This window comes from Moschus berezovskii, chromosome 5 (genome assembly GCF_049115385.1).
Source record: "Moschus berezovskii isolate FMDL1 chromosome 5, NW_MosBer_1.0, whole genome shotgun sequence".
NCBI classification, from domain to species: Eukaryota; Metazoa; Chordata; class Mammalia; order Artiodactyla; family Moschidae; genus Moschus; species Moschus berezovskii.
Window position 1 is genome coordinate 107,155,228 of NC_142464.1, and position 25,163 is coordinate 107,180,390.

General features: G+C 36.7%; 1 protein-coding gene across 17 annotated transcripts in view; it reads right to left on the bottom strand.

The window, feature by feature from the left end:
• Window positions 1-25,163, bottom strand: part of SEC31A (SEC31 homolog A, COPII component) — a 62,912-nt gene that overhangs the window by 22,212 nt on the left and 15,537 nt on the right. For 9 of the 17 annotated variants that reach the window (XM_055434062.2, XM_055434061.2, XM_055434052.2 and 6 more), the window contains exons 5-19: window positions 24,537-24,632; window positions 23,513-23,653; window positions 21,041-21,183; window positions 17,827-17,926; window positions 16,136-16,297; window positions 15,787-15,939; window positions 11,635-11,871; window positions 10,647-10,721; window positions 9,191-9,229; window positions 8,753-8,830; window positions 5,809-5,884; window positions 5,193-5,371; window positions 3,973-4,099; window positions 2,913-3,058; window positions 1,402-1,575 (exon numbers count right to left, since the gene is read on the bottom strand). In XM_055434062.2, the coding sequence (XP_055290037.2) occupies window positions 1,402-1,575; window positions 2,913-3,058; window positions 3,973-4,099; window positions 5,193-5,371; window positions 5,809-5,884; window positions 8,753-8,830; window positions 9,191-9,229; window positions 10,647-10,721; window positions 11,635-11,871; window positions 15,787-15,939; window positions 16,136-16,297; window positions 17,827-17,926; window positions 21,041-21,183; window positions 23,513-23,653; window positions 24,537-24,632 (1,926 nt within the window). The remainder of the gene's footprint in view (window positions 1-1,401; window positions 1,576-2,912; window positions 3,059-3,972; window positions 4,100-5,192; window positions 5,372-5,808; window positions 5,885-8,752; window positions 8,831-9,190; window positions 9,230-10,646; window positions 10,722-11,634; window positions 11,872-15,786; window positions 15,940-16,135; window positions 16,298-17,826; window positions 17,927-21,040; window positions 21,184-23,512; window positions 23,654-24,536; window positions 24,633-25,163) is intronic. The other 8 variants (XM_055434064.2, XM_055434056.2, XM_055434053.2 and 5 more) reach the window with 2 other exon arrangements.

Below are 25,163 nucleotides of genomic sequence, written 5' to 3' on the forward strand. Positions count from 1 at the left end.
GTTAAAATGTTTCAGCAACGCTTCATTTCAGTATCTATAAAAATTATACATTTCTATAAATTCATTAAAGCTTTAAAGATATCACTTAAACTCTGTGGGTATACTCAGGTAAACTAGTCTTTTATGAAGAAGAACTATACCATAATGATATTACAAAGTCTCAGAAAATATTCTCCAGAAAATACTAAGGGTATACTGATAGTAGGAAGTAACATCAAAATTAAAATTTTTACACAAAGAATGTCCTTTAAAAGCCCAAAGAAAAGCATGAAGAATAATGTATAGAAAATGTATCTGACTATAATAAACAGTATTAAAAATGAAGAGTTTAATTCTCATGCTAGAAGATCTAAAGGTCTTAAGAGAAAGTTAGTCTTAAGATTAAGGGTCTTAGACTTCAATATAATAATGAGACTCTATTAAGTAGAAAATCCTATAAAACTCAAACCAAAGTCATTATAAAGACTTTGTTTCTACTCCACTTTATGTTCTCATTAACAATGAAGAAAGATGTGAGCTGGATCCTACATGTGAGTGTACACAAAACCAACTAGTGTCCCACGTCCACAATCCCAGAACACAGGGAGAAGTATGTTTACTCAATGAAGTGTACTGATATTCCCTAGAACAGACAAAACACTGAAAACAACTAAAAAATCTGTCGAAAACTGAATGAAGCTTAGAATAAAAAGAACAGAAATGAGAAAAGGCTCAACATTAAGCTCTAGCAGATATACAATGCAGAGTCACTTGTGAGTTTGGAAACTCCCGCGGGGAAAGGACTTTGGCACCCTCAATCATCACTACATATTCAGTCACTTGCTGAACTGAAACAAACAATATGAAATGAATAACTGAAATGAACAAATAACAAGGCTGAGTTATTTCACACCAAATAAGGACACTAAATTATGTGTGTAATGTAGTGTTCTCTGCCTTGGATACTTTGAAAATATACTTGCCTGCAGACAGCACCAGACTGAAACAGCGTATAGAATGGACGAATATATCATTACCTGGAGCGTCATTTGTGGGGATTTTAAAACCACAACCCCAATTTGGTCAAGTATTAACATTTATAGCTTTTCAACACAGAAGACACCTACAAAGAATCTTGTGCACAGAATCAACGTTTGGCTTAAGAAATAAAAAACTGGTTCTTTTCTTACTCATTTTCTTCAAATACTATGCCCTTCAGTACAAAGGGAAGAACACTCAATCTCTGACATAGCCTGCGTAAACCTAAAATTAACCTTGAAGACTCGTCAATAACATTCACCAATAGTTAAGTGATAGAAACTCAACTGCTCCAACTAGTACATTTATGTTTAATGCTGTGTGCTATCTACTGAGCTCACCTTACTCACACGTGAAAAGAAGAAAAATGGCCAGTTCAATTACCTGGTTGGTGTTTTCAGGAAGAAAAGCCAAGGCTGCAGCAATACTGCCTTGGGCTGCCAACAAATTGGCATACTGACTCATTTTCTCAGCCAGAAGAACTCCTACAGTATTAGCGTCCATGGCTTGGGTGAGTTGTACAGCTTTTCGCAGGATGACAACTTTCTCAATCAGATCCTGAATGAGAAAAAGAAGGGGGAGTGAAGGAGAATCCGACAATGATACCAAGATGTATACTGAGAGGAAGCAGGAAAAGCTAAGGGCTTACGAAGAGCTCCAAAGCATACTGAAAGCACAGTACTCGTTATCACCAGTAAGTAAAAGGTCTAGAAGAGTGGACGATCATTTAGGTAACTAAAAAAGCAAGGAGGAAGAAGGTCTTCTACACATAGTTAAAGTACAGGTTGCTGCTGCTGCTGCTAAGTCACTTCAGTCGTGTCCGACTCTGTGTGACCCCACAGACAGAAGCCCACCAGGCTCCCCCCGTCCCTGGGATTCTCCAGGCAAGAACACGGGTTACCATCTCCTAAACATCCTTCAACTGCCAGATACTTGTCTTGGGAGTTAAAACAGGCAAGTATCCAAAGTGAAAGTGACAGGCACATGTCTGAAGGCAGAAACTCGGTCCCAGGAGGTAGAAGAGAAAATATTATACTATAAAAATAGTAGTACAATGAGTTGACTTCCAAACGGGCTTAGTATTTCAAACCCAAAGTTTCTCATATTGCTCTCCAATACCCATTTCAACAATGGAGAGCTATGCATCAGGTATAAGAATATCCCATCCGCCCTTCATAAGTACACCAATCCAATCTAGAATTGTGAAAAAAAAAAGTGTTTTCTCTCAGAAGCACTTAAACGGAAAAAACCTTGATTCCTACAAGACTTTTGATTTTAGTAGTTATCTTTAAAGCCACAAGCCTACTGAGAAAAACTCTGCTGAGAGAAAACAGACTGAGATTTCTTGAGACTCTGCTGACTAAATGCTTAGGGGGAAAAAAAATCAAAATATACAGTTACTCAGCACCTGACCACAGTCCCCAGATTTTTTACTTTCTCTCTTGCCGTGTATTAGTGCTACACGGGATTCCATTTATCTCTTACACTCATTTCTCCTGAACCATGAAGACTGCCTGTTGGTATGGAGGACTCCTCCCACTCCTGACCCCATACAGTTTCCTGGCCCAAGGCAGACAGGATCACTGGAGGCAGAGGAGGAGCATGAGGAAAAGAGGGAAACTCTCTGACTGTCCTCGTGCTCTGCCACTTACTTTCCTCACTATCATATTCCAGTTTCGTCCTCATAAACAGCTGCATTCCCAGTTTACTAAGCCATCATCTCAAAGCTTGCCTTTCCAGATTTAGCAGTAAATACACATAATTATCCAGCCAAAGAACTAAAGCGTAATTAAGCAGGGTGAAAGCAATGAACGCCTGGAACAAATCAGTCTCGAGAATATAAGCAGGGTGAAAGACAGCACTGGAGAGGAAGCACCTTTTGTTCAGACACTAACCTGGAGGGACAAAGGACTGCCACCATCTTGAGCTTTAGTCCAACATGCAACTAGTTTCTCTACATTCCCTGCACAAATGTAGCAGAGACACGCCTGAGTCTGCAGAAGGCTATCACCTTCACTTTCAAGTCTGGTTCCCAGAAGATCTGTAGAGGAAAACAAATAAGTTTATACACAAGGCACTCTGTACAAGGTCATGAGCTGCCCAGTAATATTTTCAGAGGTATGGATCAAACTTTATAACCATTGAGTAGCAGGCAGAAATAAAATCACTGTCATGTAAATATTCAGTAAATACTTACTGTTAAATGAGTGGTGTGACAAATTATACATAATAAACAATTTCATAAGATTCTATACCTAGTCATAGAGTAAATTTCTCCTCATTGTGTTAGAAAAATTTAAAAGTGGGAACAATATTTGAACAGAAAAATCCTAATGAACATTTAATTGCATTTTATCTTGTCCAGATACTTTTGTAAGCAGTGGACTAAAATATGGCACATTTGGAATAACTATCAATAAGTAGGACTATGCTGAATTATTTATAATAATAAAGTTAATATCTTATAATTTTTATATTCTCATAATACTTTCAAGGTTATTCATTTTTATATCAGCAGCCTAAAGCTTCTGTTCTTGCATATAATAAACATTATGTCTGAACTATCATAGTCATGGCCTTTAACAGTAATTTCTACTTATTTTATCAAGCTAACACTTATTAACAGAGGACTGATTATGTGCCATTTTATGTATGAATAGACTAAGGCTTAGAAATGAATTTTTCCTAGTTCATACAGTTAGTAAGTAGCAAATGCAAGAGTCTCAGATTGGCCTGTGCGAAATTAAAATCATTAAACGATATTTTAAAAAATGACTAGAAGTTATGGAGAAACAACGCAGTCAATACTTCTGAGAAAAGCATTCAAATGAGAACTTCATTTTCTTATCTGTGATTAGTTTACAAAATGGTTTACAAAAATTTCTAAATAAAATCTGTCACTAATTTTACTTACAATGTATCATGCCATATATGTCATAAAATTCATTTTCTTACCACAAAGGGAGGAAAATTCATCTGGTTTAGCATAAGTCAACACTGCAGCTAACGCCTCTCTCCAATTTTTAAGATCACAAGACTCAACAATCTCTTTCCAGTTCTTCATCACTACTGCAGTGATTAGCTTGGGGAAGGAAAACCAAGGGACAGTCAGAAGCCTTCTGTATACTAATAAAAATTAACTCTGGCTAATCAGTCACATCTTTCAAACTACTATTCACAGTATTTCACGCAAAATAAAGGAGCAGCAAAGTCCATCCTTAAGCCAACTGCCATAAAAAAAAGCCATATGATTTTCTCTCTCAAAAAAAAAAAAAAAAAAAAAAGTCACAGTAGCCGATTTTACAAAAGGCTGAGAAGGAAAACTATATGCAGTGTTAAAAAACATTCCTGGCCAAGAAAGTACTAGGGGCAAAGTCCTGGGAGAGAAAGGGACTCAGGCTGTGTGAGAAACTGAAGGGCAGCCAGTGTGGCAGAAAGGGGACAGGGGAGGGACCGACATAACACAAGCCTGGAGACAAACGGCAACCCGGCTGATGGGACTGAACACTGGGGCAACTTTTATGGGAAGAAATCTAATATCATCGAACAGGTGGATTAAAAATCTACAGACCCTCTGAACCAGAAATTCCCTTCCGAGGACCTCAGCCTCATTAAACAATTAGAAACTGGCACAAATATTTAGGGACAATAAGGATGTTTACCCCTGTCTTAACTATATTAGGAAAATATAAGAAACTACTAAACATCTCAAAATAAGGGAAATGATATATCCCTCCTATAGAATATTACAGGGAATTAAAATTTTTTGTAAGAAGCTTCAATGATATGTGAAAATGATTACAATGTAAGTGACAATGTCTATTAAGTAAAACAACACACACATGTACTTCTAGAATCTTGATTCTGTTTTTAAAAGTTCTACAAACACACAGAGAAATATACAAAAGGTTACGTAGCAATTTGAAGAATCAGGAAGTATTGAAATGTTTAACATTTTCTATGTTCTAATTTTTCTACAGTAAAAATATGAAAAGCATTTTAATTTAAAATATATATAAACAACAAAAACCTGGGACAATCATGCCAAGCTGTTAACAATAACTAATTTCTGGGTTAAAGGATTATGGGTGGTTTTTTGTTCTTCACTGTTTTCTCCATTTGAGTGCTTTGCTTTTTACAAACAAATGCTATTATTTATTATTAAAATAACATACCCTGGTAATTTTGCTTTGGGATTTTGCAAAGTATTTCTTCTGGGTTCGAGCTAAGAGTTCTTGTCCACCTGCTATGGCCAATATAATGGCATCAGCCATGCGGTTATCATGTAAACAAAGGTCAACAGCACTCTCGAAGTTACCCGTTAGCAAAGCCTGAGTAATTAAGCCATCAATATCTGCATAAAGAAATAATACACCCAAGTTAACAAAATTTTTTCTTACAAGAAAAAAAGAAAACACTACATCTATCAATTATTAGTACACATTCAGCAGAGAACACAAAGTTGAATTCTGAATATTACTGGTAGATTAATCTCTATCACAAACTGCTGTTATCTACAGAAACATACTGAGATGCATGTAAATAAAATCAGGTAAAATAACATATTTTTCAGATTGCTTAAATGCAATAATAAAGATCCTTTACAGTTTCTATCACAGAGGTATCAGATCATGCCATCATTTTTAAGGTAATGATTACATGTACTAAATGATAACTGAGTACTTCTTTTCAACCTTTACCACATGTGACAAAATGTTTCTAACTTAAACTCAGGGACTATTTACTTTCAAATGGTTAAAAATTTTGATATCAAAACCAACAGATACTTACCCCCACTGATAGAGATGTTAAATGTTCCTCCAGCTGCTGGTAGAAATTCAGATTCTTGTTTTTCCTCTTTAATTCGCTAAAGAGATGGAAAAGAGCAGCAACTTAGCCAGAATAGAACTACAGTAATTTACCAGCAAAACAAGATTTCAATATGGGTACTTACTGACCAGATGACATGCCACGTTATTCCAGAGAAGCTCTCAGATTCAAGTTTACACTATGATCTACGACATTCTTAAAAATTAACTCTCATCAGATAATCATAAATAAAATCCAAAGTCATCAGAAATAAAGTGAAACAAACTTAAATGTACATAGCCACACTGGTAGCTCAGAAGATACTGAAGGTGAAAATTTTTTTTCTTAGATATCTCAACTAAGAGTAGCCTGAGACACACAAAATATGTTTTAAATTACATTACATTTAGATCTTAAAGCAACTTTGCTTCCATACACCTAAAAGCTTCTGTCCAATAGGTGTAGTTCTAAGAGTCTTTTGGTCGTAACTGACTCAGTTGTAGGGAAAAAAGAAATGCTTGGTGTCCTTATATAAATGCAATGTAAATGAGTTATTTATCAATATACTCAAATTCAACTGGAGATTTTGTGTTCACTTCAACTAATCATACCCGGAACTGCAGGCTAGTCCGGTAAAATTGTACACAGTTCTGTTATAAATTTCTGAAACTAGCTGTAAGACTGAGTAAAAATGAATTCAATATCTTCTTTCTTTAGAAGAAAAGAAATGTAATAGAGGCATACTGCTGGCAAATATTTTAAATGCTTTCTCTTCAATGCGTAAAAGTTCAAAAGAAGACAAAAAATAATATGTACCAGATTATAGAGGATCTAAAAGAAAAAAACACGTCTGTCTTACATGAGATAAAATTTTACCTTCTGTGCTCCTGTTACCTATACATTTGAATCTTAGCACCCAGTATTCAAAGACAGGAGCATTTTTGAATTGGATAATTTTAGTGTAGCACACAGAATAGCAACATCTGTGAATGATGTTAAATTTAGTTAAATTAGTTAAAATTGACTATTACAGGAAAATAACCATAATCTTAACTCCTTCCTTAACAAAAGAGAAGCATTTTAGAATTTAAAAACTGAAATAAACTTTTAAAACTTTATTCATATTGTACTGATGGGCTCAGCTGTGTCTAACTTTGTGACCCCCATGGACTGTAGCCTGCAGGCTCCTCTGTCCATAGAATTTTCCAGGCAAGAATATTGGAGTGGATTGCCATTTCCTCCACCAGGGGATCATCCTGATCCAGAGATTGAACTTGTGTCTCTTGCATCTCCTGCACCAGCAGGCAAATTTTTATACCACTGTACCACCTGGGAAGCACTGAGGAATAAATCAGATACTGATCTGATTATATTCACTTACAAATTTACCCCAAAAATCTTTTTTTTTCTCTTAATGATTTTTCAAATTTGCTTTCAAAAAACAACTAATAAACCCTTATATATGGACTTCTAAAATATACAGAAAGCCAAAACACGCACAATTTATTATGTAATGTGTATCTTTAATGTCTAAACTACTATGTTTTATTTTATATAATTATAGCATCATCAGGATTAAGGAGAAGATATGACCACCTTAAACATTTTTTTCAAATATTCTGAAAGCACATATTGATGACTACTGCTTACTTCCATACAGATTTACCTATTAATTCATGAGTGGATCTCTAAACAATTCTCTATTTGTATAGAAATGGTAAGTCCAGCTGTATACGAATCAAAGTATCTTTCTTGAACATATCCTACAATTCTAGGTAATCCCAATATTAGTTCAAATTTTTAGTAAGATTTTATCCATACCCTTTATTCTTGAGTTAAATAAATGCTTTCCTTTTCTAAGGAAAATATTTATAATAATCATCTTGCAATAGTCTAAATTTAAAGAGGAATTATTTTTATAACTTAGTAAAAGGCTCTAAGAAACTATATAGTCAGGATAGCTCCATATCAAAAAGAACAATGAAAAAGTCAAATATGAGATGAGAAACCAGAATCTGTTGATTAATTTTCCAAGATGAAAGAAATATAATTAGAAAGCAAGAAAAGTAAATTATAGAATTATTTATTAGTGGTTTTAAAATAACCCAGAAAATTAAAAAGGAAAACAATTAATGATACAACTCTGTACTCAAGGACTCTTTTTTTACCTAGTTATAAAAATGGTCACTATAACTCAGGATGCATTTTCTAGTGAGTCAGAACAATCAGATTATTAGTGAAATATTCTTTACTTGGGCTTCCCTGGTAGCTTAGATGGTAAAGCATCCATCTACCCACAATACAGGAGATCAGGGTGGATTCTTTACTTGGACTCAAAATTCAAGATTAATTCAGAGGCCTATGCCACTGATCGTGAGCTCTAAATATTAACAAGCCAAGAAAAAACATTAATGTTGCATGCAATGCAATGTGGATTTCCGAACAAAATCTCTTTTCAGTTTGACATCCTGATATACTCATATCAGTTGTTAATTTTAAACCAGATAATCCAGAAGCTAGGTCAGAGAACTGAAGACTTTAGAGATGGTATGTGCTTAGTCATTCAGTCGTGTCCGACTCTTTGTGACCCTGTGGACTGTAGCCCACCAGGTTCCTCTGTCCACAGGATTCTCGAAACAAGAATACTGGAGTGGGTTGCCATGCCTTCCTTCAGGGGATCTTCCCAACCCAGGGACTGAACCCAGGACTCCTGCATTGCAGGTGGATTCTTCCGTCTGAGCCATCAGGGAAGCCCTTAGAGATGGTACTTCTGTCAAATTAGTAAACAGACTCCTATCTTAAGCATCTCTAAGAAAATATATGCCAGCTTTATGCTGGAACATGCAGCCAAGAAATTTTACATGTTTCACTGTGAGACAAACAAACCACATATTTTCCCCATGTTAAAGATGAGAAAAGTAAGTACCTCTCCCAAGAGCTGCTCTTCAGCAGCAGGGCTCTCCTCCCCGTCACCCTGCGCTACTTGGTCAGAGTCTTTAAGAGCCTTTGGTACACAAAACAGTGACAGAGGGGGTTGAAGAACGTAGCATCAAAAGGTTATTAGGGAACAAGGAAGACAGAAGACCCAACCAACAACATTCAGAGCTAGTTTAATCACAAGAAGTTACACTAAGTAAATTTATTTGAAAAACATCATTAAAGGAAAAGCAAAGAGCCATTATTGCTAAGACCCAACCCCTTTTTCTTGCCAAATGAGAATTATTCATGTATTAAGAATATCTACAATTAGTATTTTTAAATTGTAAAGCAGTAAGACAGACAAAAATTTCCTAAATTATATTTTCTTCTTTATGACCTAGACCAAAATTTTAGAAGGTGGCTATTTTTACAGGCCTTCTCTTACCACATCAGGTCCATCCACTTTGTTCAAGGCCAAAGCAATCTGAAATAAAGACAACAACTCAGCTACCAAAGGGAGTTAACTCTATTTCAAGGCACAGAGCAAATGTTCACCTACTATTCCATTCTCATTGGCAAAAATCAAAAAAAAGTTCAAATCAGGGATAGCATGCTCAAGAACAGAGTAATTCTCAATGATGCTGGTTTCAATTACGTAGCTCTATTGCTCACATGTCATCTTACTCTGCTATTCAGTTGTAAAACTAACCTCAAAATAAGCATGTGTTCTTCTTCTACTCTGTCTTAAATAACCATTAAAAAAAAAATTTCTCCAGATACTCACTATGGAAAGAACATTAAGAGTATTCTGACAATCAAATTTTATCTCCTCGTTTTTTGCTGTCAGGTATGCAGTAAAACTTTCACGTTAATCTCTTGCAAATCAAGCTACAGCATGAAGTTCAGACTAACAATAAAGTTAAATATAAAAAAAATCTAAAGCAGTGAGCAAGAGACACATGGCCAGTAAGCAGGGGGGCTCTAATGTGAGCCCAAGTCACTGATCTTCCAAGTGCTCAGCACTGACTGACTGGAGCGCACGGGAGCCAACCTGCTGCACACGCGCAATAACCCTGCGATGCTATGGAAAACCTGAGTCATTTTCAAAGAATGGCAAAGGGCTAATACAGATTACACAAAGAATCCAAAATATTTCCTTCAAGGTTTCCAAGGTCAGAGTGTTTTAACTGCTGTTAGGCCAACACTGTGGAATAATTATTAAGCTCCTCAGAGAAGAAAACTTAAAAACTGGAATATGACCTCCTGTTTTTAAAAAGCAATCTTTTTTTTTTAATATTAAAATATTAAGCAAAAACAAAAAAAGAAAAAAATATTAAGCAAACTACTTGGGCTTTTTGTTTATTCAGGCTCAGTACAGTAAAACACCTTTGTTCCACAATATTTATTAATACTAGTTACTTGTGAGCTGGACCAACTCAATATACAGTTTGGCAGTTGTGAGCTGAGGGCATAAATAGCTGGGGTGGAAAACAGTACCCTAATTTTTATCACTTAAGCTGTAGACAATGCAGGGAAACAAACTTTTCCCTCTCTTTCCTCCAGAGCCACTAACTACTCATCCTCTTAAAAATCTAAGTGCTATTCCCAGCGTTTGAGGCTCACTGTCTTTTTTGTTTCAAGGCCCAACTGACACAACTCTTTAGATCAAGTTTAAAGATGGTTCTGGCAGCTTCTAAATTAGGGTATTACTGATGAAGAGTTTCAACTTTAACAACATGAATCCAAAACTTTGGCGACCAAGCATAAGTTCTTATTGTTTACTGAATGATTTTACTGAAGTAATCTGTATAGAACTTTAAAAAAAAAAACCAAAAACACCTACACTACATAAATATTTCACTTGTGTAAGCACAGCCTTTAAAACTTTGCCAAAAGTTTACCTTCTTTCCTAGGTCTTCTTTTCTATATCCTAGAAGTTCAAGGTATTTTCCACGAGAATCATCCTCAAAGTTTACCTTAAAAAAAGACATATTCTTGAAATAAAGAACTGCATCTAAAGGCCCAATTTTTAACTAATTGCTCAAATTCCAAGTAGAATTATTTAAAATATCTAAAGTCTACTATATCAACTAGAAGCTTCACTGTAAGAGAATCCAAATATTTTTTTTAAAGAAACTATTTTTTAAGAAATAGTAAGTCTACTAGTAATTAATTAGCCAAGTTGAATAAAGCTTATTTTTAAACTAATATTTGTAAAAACAAACTGAGTCATGTCCAAAGGCTACATGAATGCAAAACTCACATTAGTGTGAAATATTCAATGTCACATCCTAAAACTTTCTTGAAACTAATACCTACAAAATATAAAAATGAATTAGATATTACTGCATTCAAGAGCTCTTTTCTTTACAAAACTCAGACTTGGGAAACAGACATTCCAGTAGAGGCAAAATAACCAAAAAGAAAATTCTATCTGCTATTTTACTGTCATAAACGCAACTCAGTAAAAGGATGAGAAATGCCTACAATCTCTCCCCTCTACACCTAGTCCCTCTTCCCCCATTGTCTTTAATTGGACCTACTACGGAAATTAAACACACTATGTTTTTATTAAACTCAGCTCTATGTTCTAATTTTAAAATAGGTCTGCTGAATGTTATGTCTCTTAAAAACAGTTAAGCACATAAAAACATCTAGCATATTATTTAAAAAGCATTTCATATTAGGCTTTTCAAAGCCAAGAAAGTTGAACTCTTGACATAAAGTATTACTTCACATGCTTTTCATAAGGTTTTCTTTAATTTCATCACGAGATCCCCCAAATCACACTGTCCCTGCTGTTTCTTTGACAGGAAGACAGGTCTACAATCTGATGGGAACAGTTCAGTTCGCAGATAATGAAGTAAAGCTACCTATCACCAACTCTACCTTCAAAAAGGACCACACGTTTTTTTCAAACTCAGTCTGAGAAGCATCGATCTTCTTCTGACAATAACTGACGAATCCCTGTGACTGCACGACCTGCTGCAGCTGGTCCGATCGGCTGAGGAACTCCTTCTCTGTCACCACCTGACTGATGAACACGTGGTGCTGCTGCGGCTGCTGCTCAGCCCCTGGCTGAGGCTGCGTTCTGACATTCGCAAAGGTGACCAGTTTGCCTCCGAACTAGAACAGGATGAGGAAACAAAATCAGCTTGAGACACAAGGCCGTGGCCCCCTAATGTGCTTCTTGTAAACCTGCCAAAGGAAAGAACTGTGACCGACACGTCTCCCTCTGCATGCAATTCGCTGATTCTCTTTCCCATACTCCACGATCTGACCCCAGCCTTCAATTTTTATTCCTCTTCACAACACTCACCTTCTAGATGCAATGTCCTAGTAGCTGCACCCCACAAGTTCTTACCTACTTGCTTTTACTCACTTCCACATACTCAATGCAACTCCTCCTCAAGGCATGGGCAAAGGTCACCTCTGCCACCCCAGATGCCCTCAGTATATTATTTATCTCTCCCTCTTTTGATTCAACTATTAGCCTTTGTATTTGCTTCACCTTCTACTCTAGGCTCTAAGTTTTAAAAGCGGGTGAATATGCTGCTACAAAACATGCCATTTGGCATAAGGGTTATTTTGAGCTGACATGAGTTTGAGGAAGCTCTGAGAGTTGGTGATGGACAGGGAAGCCTGGCATGCTGCAGTCCTTGGGGTTGCAAAGAGTCTGACACAACGGAGCAAGTGAACTGAAAGAATACCGAGAAACAGCAGGAGCAAGAAAGACACTCTGACCTTCTCTTTTCTCTCTGAAAGTAGGAGATGAAACTCCCATGTGAGAGCTGCTCTCCTTACACCAGGAGGAAAAAAACACTCATCTGCAGAGACGGGGAGTCCAGGACAGTAGAACTCTGCACAAACAGAACTTGATAAATAGAAATCATCTCCCTCTATGTATTTTAGTTACTGGTCCACAACTGCCATTCCTTGCTCAACCTAGTCTAGAAGCACTTTTTCTGTGCCACGCCTTTGGGTCTTCATTTCTCTAGGGGGCTCCCACGTACAGGTTTGCTATCATTCTCGTTACAAGCAGGCTCAGAACTCTTCCTCTGGCTCTCACAGTCATTCCTCGGGTTCAGGTATTGATTTCTTCTTAAACCTCTTTCATTTCTTCCTTTTACATTGCTATTTTTCTGCCTAATTCTTTTCACACTGAACTGCTGTATGACTGCATGTCTATTGCTTGTCTTTTCCCCCTCCAATCCATGCTACACACTACCAGTTCAATTGTGCAGTCGTGTCCGACTCTTTGCGACTCCATGGACTGCAGCAAACCAGGCCTCCCCGTCCATCACCAACTCCTAGAGTTTATTCAAACTCATGCCCATTGAGTTGGTGATGCCATCCAACCATCTCATCCTCTGTCGTCCCCTTCTCCCTCCTTCAATCATTCCCAGTATCAGGGTCTTTTCAAATGAGTCAGTTCTTCATACCAGTGGCCAAAGTACTGAAGTTTCAGCTTCAGCATCAGTCCTTCCAATGAATATTCAGGACTGATTTCCTTTAGGATTGACTGGTTGGATCTCCTTGCTGCCCAATTGACTCGCAAGAGTCTTCTCCAACACCACAGTCCAAAAGCATCAGTTCTTCAGCGCTCAGTCTTCTTTATGATCCAACTCTCACATCCATACATGACTACTGGAAAAACCATAGTTTTGACTAGACGGACCTTTGTTGGCAAAGTAATGTCTCTGCTTTTTAATAAACTGTCTAGTTTTGTCATAGCTTTCCTTCCAAGGAGCAAGTATCTTTTAATTTCATGGCTGCAGTCACCATCTGCAGTGATTTTGGAGCCCCCCAAAAATAAAGTCTCTCACTGTTTCCCCATCTATTTGCCATGAAGTGATGGGACCAGATGCCATGATCTTTGTTTTCTGAATGTTGAGTTTTAAGCCAACTTTTTCACTCTCCTCTTTCACTTTCATCAAGAGGCTCTTTAGTTCTTCTTCACTTTCTCCCATAAGGGTGGTGTCATCTGCCTATCTGAGGTTATTGATATTTCTCCCAGCAATCTTGATTCTAGCTTGTGCTTCATCCAGTCCAGCATTTCTCATGATGTACTCTGCATATAAGTTAAATAAGCAGGGTGACAATATACAGCCTTGACGTATTCCTTTCCCGAGTTGGAACCAGTCTGTTGTTCCATGTCCAGTTCTAACTATTGCTTCTTGACCTGCATACACATTTCTCAGGAGGCAGGTCAGGTGATCTGGTATTCCCTTCTCTTTAAGAATTTTCCAGTTTGTTGTGATCCACACAAAGGCTTTGGCATAGTCAATAAAGCAGAAGTAGATGTTTTTCTGGAACTCTCTTGCTTTTTTGATGACCCAGCAAATGTTGGCAATTTGATCTCTGGTTCCTCTGCCTTTTCTAAATCCAGCTTGAACATCTGGAAGTTCACAGTTCATGTACTGTTGAAGCTTGGCTTGGAGAATTTTGAGCATTACTTTGCTTGCATGGGAGATGAGTGCAATTGTGTGGTAGTTTGAGCATTCTTTGGCATTGCCTTTCTTTGGAAAATGAAAACTGACCTTTTCCAGTCCTGTGGCCACTGCTGAATTCTCCAAATTTGCTGGCATATTGAGTCTAGCACTTTCATAGCATCATCTTTTAGGATTTGAAATAGCTTAACTGGAATTCTATCACCTCCACTAGCTTTGTTTGTAGTGATGCTTCCTAAGGCCCACTTGACTTTGCACTCCAGGATGTCTGGCTCTAGGTGAATGATCGCACCATCATGATTATCTGAGTTGTGAAGATCTTTTTGTACAGTTCTTCTATGTATTCTTGCCACCTCTTAATATCTTCTGCTTCTGTTAGGTCCATACCATTTCTGACTTTTATTGAGCCCATCTTTGCATGAAATGTTTCCTTGGTATCTCTAATTTTCTTGAAGAGATCTCTAGTCTTTCCCATTCTATTGTTTTCCTCTATTTCTTTGCACTGATCACTGAGGAACGGTTTCTTATCTCTCTTTGCTATTCTTCGGAACTCTGCATTCAGATGGGTGTATCTTCCCGTTTCTCCTTTGCCTTTCGCTTCTCTTCTTTTCACAGCTGTTTGTAAGGCCTCCTCAGACAACCATTTTGCCTTTTTGCTACATACTGATCTTCCTAAATAACAGACGGTTGATTGCATCACTTGTAAATTCACTCTTGATCTAATTAATCTCTCTTCCCTAGTGCTGGTCTTCTCCACTATCTGCTCTCCTGTCTCTGAATTGTCACTTTCGCTTGTGACTTTCCACTTTACTTACTGAATCCTAACCATCCATCTAGTTAGTTCTCTACTTCCCAAAGTAATTAAAACTTATTATTATAAAATTATGTATGGATAAGGTTTAAAAGAAAACTCAAACTGTACAGAAAAGTCTCCCTGCACCTCAGTACACACTATTTGAGACACAGACTCTAACTGGTTTACAGGTGTGTTTCTGGTGCCTAGGATGGTGCCTGACAGAGGATGTTCACTATATATTTATCTTTGGAATAAAAAGTGAATGTCCGTTCACTAGCACTGAAGTATTATGAAGATAATATCTAACACTCTCTTCTTCCCCACGTGAGTTTGGAACCAAGTATGAGACAGAGAATCAAAGTGTCAGCCTCAGTGCTGCTGTAGGTGCTGCAAAGGTGAGAGGCCATAGATTAGATGTGCAGCCACAGGGGCCTCGCAGCAACCAGAATGCAGTACCCTGCCCCTCAAAAAAGAAAAGAAGGAATGAGGGAAGGAGAGAGAGAGGAGGATGACAAGGACAAGAGTGGGGCAGCAGGAACAGTGAGAGGCTGCAAAACAAGGTGAATGTACTCAATACCACGGAACTGCTGTATTTTAAAATGGTCAATTTTATGTTATGTATATTTTATCACAATTTAAAAGAAAAAAGGGAGTAGGTTCCACTTTTTCTGAGAAGTCTTTCTGAATGACGAAAACTCACAAACACATCTGAAACTCAGCCCTCTTCCATCTGAGCGATCTTATAATCATACTGTGTCCTTGATGTTTATGAACCATAGAAACAAATCCACCTACTGAAAAGGAAGCACCAACAGGCCTTCGGATCCATTTGGGTGGCTTCTTCAGAGGCAACACGATACTATGTGGGGTCGTCTGCTGAGGAATTTGTAGTGGGGGAAGGGGCTGTCCTGTGCCGAAGGGGTCAAGATTCCCAAAAGATGATGAAAGCTAAAAAATAAAGGGGGATTTTCATAACTTATACAAGACTATGTTACACGTTTTCAAGTCATAGCGAATAATTTTTTTTTCACAATTTTCCAAGTAATTGCTATTGCTGATCAGTAAAGTCAATTTCAAAATAATTATACAGTAAGATGATACTTTTCGGGTGTTGCAATAAAAAAACTTTAATATTTCCTATTACCTTGTCAACTTGTTTCTGCCTTAAACCATCTGCACTCCCTCCCATGATAGAATAAACGCTGATACGCCCATCAAAGGAAGCAGCTGATAAGACAGCAGGATTTCTGGGACACCACTGAATATCAAAGCACCACTGTGTGTTGGTGGGAAGTTCATATAACACCTAGACCAAAAAAAAAACATACAGGCACTTTACAGCCAAAATACCTGAATTACTGTGATCAACAAGTACAACTTTAATTAAACATTTACTTTTAGAAAGTGTACAGCCATGAAAAACAATTTAAAAAATTTCTTTAAAGTACAAGAAAAGTTCATTATGACAAAAATGAAAGGTGATCAAAATTTTGACCACATTTGGAATAAGAACATTTTAAAAACTGAGATTTCCCTATTTTTATTGAAATTGTAATAGAAGATGTATTTGAAAGATTAGAATACTGTATTAGGATCAACTTGCTGAACTCTAAAAGGGTCCTATCCAACTGACTTTGCTGGCCAAGATCCAAAGAACCACATTTAAATCATCTGAAGATCAAATTTCAAAACAAACCTTGGGGGGAAGGGGGGGATGGGATGAACTGGGAGATTGGGACTGACATATATACATCACTATGTATAAAACAGATTACTAATTGTGAGAATCTACTGTATAGCACAGGGAACTATACTCAATGCTCTGTGGTGACCTAACTGAGAAGAAAATTTTTTAAAAAGGGGGATATACGTACACGTGTAGCTAATTCACTTTGTTGTATAGCAAACTAACACAACGTTGTAAAGCAACTATACTCCAATAAAAATTAAAAAAAAATTCTTGAGAAGGAAGAATTCACTGAGAAGATTGGCTTCTTTCTTGTCAAGTGAGCAAACATGTACACATCATTCTTACTGCTGCAGAATCAAAACAGAATTTGGCATAAACAGTTTTCTTTAGGAGGAACAGAATATAGAAAAACTATTAAAAATGGCTGACATAAATAATGTAATAATTGTTTACTAACTTTACAATGTAATCAGGTAATAATTGTTGCTAACTCAAAGTGAGTGTGATGCTAACTGATGCTCTTAGGAGCCTCAGTTTTATGGGTTTAAGAAATAAGTCAAATTAGCTTAATTTGGACTTCATGTGACATTTTAAATAATGTTTCACTTTATAAGGAAACAGAATTAAGTAAAAAGGCATTTAGCCTGCTCATTTAGCTTATCCATCTAAATTTCCATAAATAGAACACATGACAAATATTTCATGATAAAGGATTATATTCTTGCTGTACAGTTCAGAAGAGAGATTAAAAATCTACATCCATTGATTTCCAAAAATCAAAGAGGACCTTCAGGACCCAAACCTTGAACACTCCTACTCTGAGGACACTGATTTCCAGAAAACATACTAAATAAATCCAACCAACTATTTCTGAGTCTAGATAAATGCCTTTTATTGGAAATGAGGGGTGGGGGTGGGGTGATTACTAGGTTCAAATACACAATTTTCAATGACTGGTATTTCCAGATGAAAACAGCTGGGTTTAGATAAAGTCTCTGCTAGGTTAACATTTCACACACACCTCCATCTACTTTCACATTCTTAATTTTAATCATGAACTAAAGAATTCATATGGAAATTTTCTTATTCAGCTAGAGTTAAATATTACAATCACTCCAAGTCTGAGAAATATTTCCTCCCCATACCTCTCCTGTGTTTGGGTTGGAGCACAGAATCTTAGCATCCTTCCCACAGCTCAGCAACAATTCAGGATCCGCCATGCTCCAAGCAATTGCCAAAATCCCCCTTAAAAACACAAAGATGAAATTTTTAATCTTGAGAAAATCAAATCGGCAAATTATTTCTATCTAGGCTTTGGAGAGACATACTGCTAACAGAAGTACAATTTCATATAATCTTTCTGGAAAGCAATTTAGCAATGGGTATGCTCTGTGATCATTACAAAGATGCTCAATATAGAATACAGTGTATGATGGCAAAAAAATGAAAACAAATGCCCAACAACATGGTCTACACAGGGTTTTCCTGGTGGCTCAGCAGGTAAAGAATCCACTTGCAATGTGGGAGACCTGGATTTGATCCCTGGGTGGGGAAGATCCCCTGGAGAAGGGAACGGCTACCCACTCCAGTATTCTAGCCTGGAGAATTCCATGGACTGTATAGTCCATGGGGTTGCAAAGAGTCGGACACTACTGAGTGACTAACTTTTACTTTCAAACAAAGTAACATTTTCAGTAAATGTTTTGAAAAATTCAGATTAGCATCCCCTGCAAAAATTTAAAAAATCCTGTATCCTACCATCCAGAAATAAGTACTATATAATATGAATAGTTTGTTTCATGCCTCTGCTATTTAGAGATGAAAGAAAAGTTAACATTACCAGACCATGAAGAAAAATACTAGAAACTAGAATTATGTCTGTGTCTTTCTTAAAACAAAAACATACAAATAGTCCTCAACTACTCTGAAAACATTATAGTAATTCCAAGATAATTTTTTTTTCAATTTCCAAAATACAGGTAAACCTCACCATCAAGGTACATATTACTCTTCTTTTCTCCAAAAGTTGTTTTTAATATTATGCTATTTCTTACAATCTAAGCCCTCTCAGAATCAGAAAAATACACTATAGGAAAAGAACTCAAATTATTTAAGAATGCCTTTGCTTCCAACATTTTATATTTTAAGCATTAAAATCTTTGTAAAAATTATAAGGACAGTGTGATGTACAACCTCATATTTCTCACCTAGATTCATCAATTTGGCCACATTTACTTTAGGTCTTTATATTTCACTCTCTATACATGTGTATATATTGCATCTGTCAAATGCAGATTATTACATGACACCTCTACACTTCTCTCTGGGGATAAGAACCTTCTCCAGTATACAATCTCATACTGAAAATGTTATTTTTATGCAATACTCTAAATAGAGTCCATATTCAACTTTCCCCAACTGTAGCAATGCATGTGTGTGTGCTTAAGTCGCTTCAGTCTTGCTCAACTCTTTCCAACCCTATGGGCTGTAGCCCACCAGAGTCCTCTGTTCATGGGATTCTCCAGGCAAGAATACTGGAGTAGGTTGCCTTGCCCTCCTCCAGGGGATCTTCCCGACCCAGGGACTGAACCCACATCTCTTACATCTCCTCTACTGGTAGGCAGGTTCTTTACCACTAGTGCCACCTGGGAAGTCCATTTAGGAATAATGGACTCTTACTGTCTCCTCTCTTTAGAATCCAATCATGCATGTCAAAAATTTCGAAGCACGTCAAGAATGGCTTTAGATATCAGTATCATATTTAATATCACATCTTAAGGAACATTTAAATTTCTTAGCAAGTATTAAAAAAAAAAACAACACTCAACTACAGAATCGGAAGGACCTTAAAGATCATATAATCCAACTCTTGCATTTACTAGAGGGAGAAAACAGAAATAGAGAGGTTGCTTTGCTCCTGGCAACCCAGTATGGTATTCTGTCTTGCTAAACTGTGACCACTCTGAAAATTGGCAGTAGAATGTAATGTTAAGAGCATAGATATAATAACCAGGATGTTTGAGTTGGAAGTCAGTAGCTGACTAGTTTTGATCTAAACCAAGTTTAGCCTTGCCAAGCTTCAATTTCCAATGTATAAAATGGGGTAATAGCATTTACACTACAGATTTACTATGAGTCTTAATCAAGCTAACATTTGGGAATTAGGGACTGACATGTATACACTGCTATATTTAAAACAGACACCCAACAAGGACCTGTTGTATAGCACAGGGAACTCTGTTCATCACTGGGCAGGGATTTTTGTGGTATTACTGAATCCTAATACACTGGTTGGCATGTGTTCAATAAGCAAATGTTTAATAAATAAAACCTTACCAAACATGGGAAAGATATTAAAACTTCTCAGAATCACCCCTTCTTTACTAAAAAGCTGACTGAAGTATAACATCTAAATAGGATTACATTGTGACCAGATTCTTTTCTCCTTTATAAGAAGCTCAAGGAGAGGTCACAAACTTTAAGACTTCTCAAAGTGTATAATTCCACCACACAGGGGGAAAAAGGAATTCAAAGCTTCAGTTTATATATCCCTAAAAAGGAAAGAAGAAAAAAGCCCAAAGCACTAAAAATACTTTAACACTAAAAGAGATTTGTTTCTTGTTTAAAAACACTGAACAAAACAAACATAAACTCCCAGGGTACCTGAATATAAATGATAGGAAATCTGCACAATTACAAACTAAAAGAACAAAATTCTTCTTTGGCCACTCTGTGCACCGTGTGGATCTTAGCTCCCACGCCCCTTACAGTGGAGACACAGAGCCCTAACCACTGCACTGCCAGGGAATTCCCACAAACTAAAGCTACTGCTACTAAAGTCAACACAAGACAAATCTCATGTTTTTTAGAGCATCCACACATTTATTAAATTGAAGGCAGAATGAACCACTTAATATCTCAAAAACGTTTGCTTTTAAGATAAACTCTCAGAAGTAAAACAAACTTTTCAATTGTTGCTTGACATTAATGTGATGGAAGACTCTTCATAAGTATGATGAATCAAATAAAGATCAAACTGTATAATGTCCCAAAGATCCAAGAGTTGTCCCAAACAGCTACGATTCACTAGAATTTTGATCTATTACCTATTATTTGAACTAATTTGTAGAAAATCCATAAACACATTTTCATGTTTTTGTGATATGATTTGGCTACCATTTTTTGGTACAAAAAATCAGATGACTATCGCTTAAAGTAGAAATGAACTATTTATACTAACTTTTATAAGACAGAGACGGAGGAGATTCCCTAATTTTAAAAAATTATCTGATAATTCAAAGAAGTAAATACATTTTTTACAATTCACAAATCAAGCTTTTTGGAAGAGCAGCAAGATACCTGGCATGGTTTTCCAGGACACGGAGCGGAGAAGAGGCAAAGCGAAGGTCCCACATCTGGACCACTGGTAGCCTGTCATCCTCAGAGGCGAGGACCATCTGAGTAGCAACGTCAGGATGCCACGCCAACCCAGAGCAATGCATCTGCACACAGTCAAGGCTCACATCTTATCAATCACACTACTTTATGAAAAGCCAAAGTGAACACGAGCAATATATGTTTGTTGAAGCAAATAGTAGAAAACATCAGCTCAGGCTTATAAAAAAATATTCTTACTTATACAGTCATTATTTTATTTAAAATTTGTTTTTTAAAAACCTGCTAAGCTATTAAATTCTATTAAACACTCTTAAACAGTGGTCTTAAACAAAAGAGTTTAAATGTTTTCAATTCATCCAACCCTTTGATACACCAAATCATTCCAGGCCAGAGTTAATTCTATACCACAAATGAGTTGTCCTGTCAAAACTGTAATAAGGGGAAAAGTTTTATATAAATTTAAAATTTAATACTTTTAGAGAAATGAAGATGAAAAGATTTTTAAAAAATTAATACCTTTCCTCTACTTTATCATAAAAATCAAGATAAAGTGACTAAAGCAACAATTGCTGTTTAAATTTTCATACGGGATAAATTAACATTACTGCTGAGAAATACTTGGAAGTTCAGATCCTGTTAAGTGTTCTAGAAGGTGACTGAAATGTTTATTGTGTACTTTATTCCACTGAAACTTGTTTTAAAATCCATGACTCACTGACAAACAATACCTTGAGGAAATATTCTTATAAATAGTGTTTTCTCATTGCTATTGTTGTTTTTAAATTATACATGTATTCTCTGACTGAGGCAATCTTGCTTTTTAAGTGTCCAACTAAAAACAGCAATTAAAAACAAATTAATAAGGCAAGCCCTAAAGTGTGTCTAAATTACTTTATAACATATGATGACATAATATTAATGAATCTGTAAGATTAAAATGTAATATGTTATACAACAGCGTCTACTGAGCAAGTGGGAGAAGAATACCAGTTCATTTTCAGTTCAGTTCAGTCGCTCAGTCGTGTCCGACTCTCCGCGACCCCATGAATCACAGCACGCCAGGCCTCCCTGTCCATCACCAACTCCCGGAGTTCACTCAAACTCGTGTCCACAGAGTCGGTGATGCCATCTAGCCATCTCATTCTCTGTCGTCCCCTTCTCCTCCCGCCCCCAACCTTTCCCAGCATCAGAGTCTTTTCCAGTGAGTCAACTCGTCGCATGAGGTGGCCAAAGTATTGCAGTTTCAGCTTCAGCATCAGTCCTTCCAATGAACACCCAGGATTGATCTCCTTTAGAATGGAATGGTTGGATCTCCTTGCAGTACAAGGGACTCTCAAGAGTCTTCTCCAGCACCATAGTTCAAAAGCATCCATTCTTCAGCAATCAGCTTTCTTCACAGTCCAACTCTCACATCCATACATGACCACGGGAAAAACCATAGCCTTGACTAGACAGACCTTGGTTGGCAAAGTAGTGTCTCTGCTTTTCAATATACTATCAAGGTTGGTCATAACTTTCCTTCCAAGGAGTAAGTGTCTTTTAATTTCCTGGCTGCAATCAGCATCTGCAGTGATTTTGGAGCCCCAAAAAATAAAGTCTGACACTGTTTCCACTGTTTTTCCATCTATTTCCCATGAAGTGATGGGACCAGATGCCATGATCTTCGTTTTCTGAATGTTGAGCTTCAAGCCAACCTTTTCACTCTCCTCTTTCACTTTCATCAAGAGGTTTTTGAGTTTCTCTTCACTTTCTGCCATAATGGTAGTTATTGATATTTCTGAGGTTACTGATATTTCTCCCAGCAATCTTGATTCCAGCTTGTGTTTCTTCCAGCCCAGCATTCCTCATGATGTACTCTGCATGTAAGTTAAATAAGCAAGGTGACAATATATAGCCTTGACGTACTCCTTTTCCTATTTGGAACCAGTCTGTTGTTCCATGTACAGTTCTGACTGTTGCTTCCTGACCTGCATACAGGTTTCTCAAGAGGCAGGTCAGGTGGTCTGGTATTCCCATCTCTTTCAGAATTTTCCACAGTTTATTGTGATGCACTGCCTAATCAGAAAAGAGGAACCCAAGAGTCTGGAAACTACAGCTTCATAGTCATAAAATTATTGGAAGGGAAAAATTTTACATTCTAGTTGCTACAATGCTTTGGAACAGCTGGCAAAGCAAAAAAACAAGTATATCATGGAATAACTCCTTTGATTAACCAATCTTTCTCTTCATCATTAATAAATCCAGTGTGGTTTAGTAGGAATTTTATTATTTTCCCCAAAGGGAAAAACAACCTCTCATTCCAACATGATTGGTCCACAAGAAAACAGGATTTGACTTTATAGAAATCTGATTTGTTGCCAACTCTGACAAACAATATAAAAATAGCTATATCAGAAACAAAACATGTTTCTCACAAATCAATCACACACTTACCCTGTTACTATGATCACTGACTTTGATGATAGGTTCGTTTTTTCTAAGATCCCACACAGTAGCCCGACCACTGGGACTGGCTGATGCCAAAATATGCTGAACTTGTCTGTTCCATGCAATGCAGCTGATATCTTCTGGGGGCTGTAAAGAATAAACTACTAAGAACCATTTCTCAACTGTAATCAAGTTTAACTACAAAATCTAATTCTTCTTTTTAGAAAATGGATTACTTAAAAATCTGATCTATTCCTTCTGTAAATTTATTTTTATATTCTTAAGTTCTCAACATATGCAGTTTAAAGCTCAGGTATATACCAATTCAAGAACTTTACCTTGTCTATTCACCAGCCACTTATTAAGCTCCTGTTACAAATCAAGCACTGTTTCTTTACTTCACAACTGCTCCATGGAAGATAATGGACCACAAAGTAGATGCTGGTCAATGTGACAGACATGTAGGCAGAGCAAAAGTTACAGCCTAGACCTAGAAAACCATATACTATCATTACACTACCTCTCAGATTGCCAAAATGTTAGGGCCTGTTATAATAGCCACTCAAATCGAATAGCCAATACAGTGTAAAGAAGGTGGAAATGACTGTTCTTTCTCAACTTATTAGAATTATACAGGAAACAGGTTGTGTTTCTTTTTTTGTTTTAAGTAAGTTTCCTCTCTATGATTTTTATTCTGAGGTTGGATATTGCTAAAATACTATATAATATAGAACACTATACTACATACAATATTATACCTAAGAAAACTATTAAAGACTATTTTATTTACTACCACAAATCTAGTACCTCAAACAGTGACTGGGAGATGGCAAGTACTAAATAAGTATTTACTGTTGAAGGACTTGCTGATACTCTTAGGAAATGTATTTATTAACACCTGATCATGCTAATGAAAAATCAATGACATTTAAACACTGATTTTAAACAGATATATTTTGTGTGAAAAAAACAAATTAGTGCAGAAAAACCGATTTTGGTTCTTTTGATTACTTTGAAATCAATGTAATACCTGCGTTTTGGCTCCTGGTGTCATTGGAGTTGCAAAATTATTTAGATCCCAAATGTAGATTTCAGATTCGTTAGCACCAGAGGCCACCAGATTCGTCTGCAATAAGAAAGAAGTAACAAATAAATAGCACTTACAAATAATGAAGAGAATTGAGAATAACCCAATTTGGAGCTGGAAAGATTTGTACGTTTTCACAGACACTGAGAATACAGGGCTGGTGGGGTAGGAGGGAGAGTGGGCTGTATGGCGAGAGTAGCATGGAAACTTACATTACCGTATGTAAAATATATAGCCAACCAGAATTTGTTGTATGACTCAGGGAACTCAAACCGGCTTGTTAACAGCCTAGAGGGGAGGGGTGGGAAGGGAGGTGGGAGGTACGGTTCAAGTGGAAGGGGACATGGGTAAGCCTATGGCTGAACACAAAACTGTAAAGCAATTATCCTTCAATTAAAAATAATTAATTAAAAAAATCTTTCATTTTTAAGGCATATAATTTTTCTGTTTAATTAAAAAAATCAAAATGCATGAACCCCTAAAAACTATATATAACAATCTGAAATTTAATCAGTTTTCTAAAGAAATATATTGTAAAACTCTATTAAACTAAAAAAGATAATACATCTA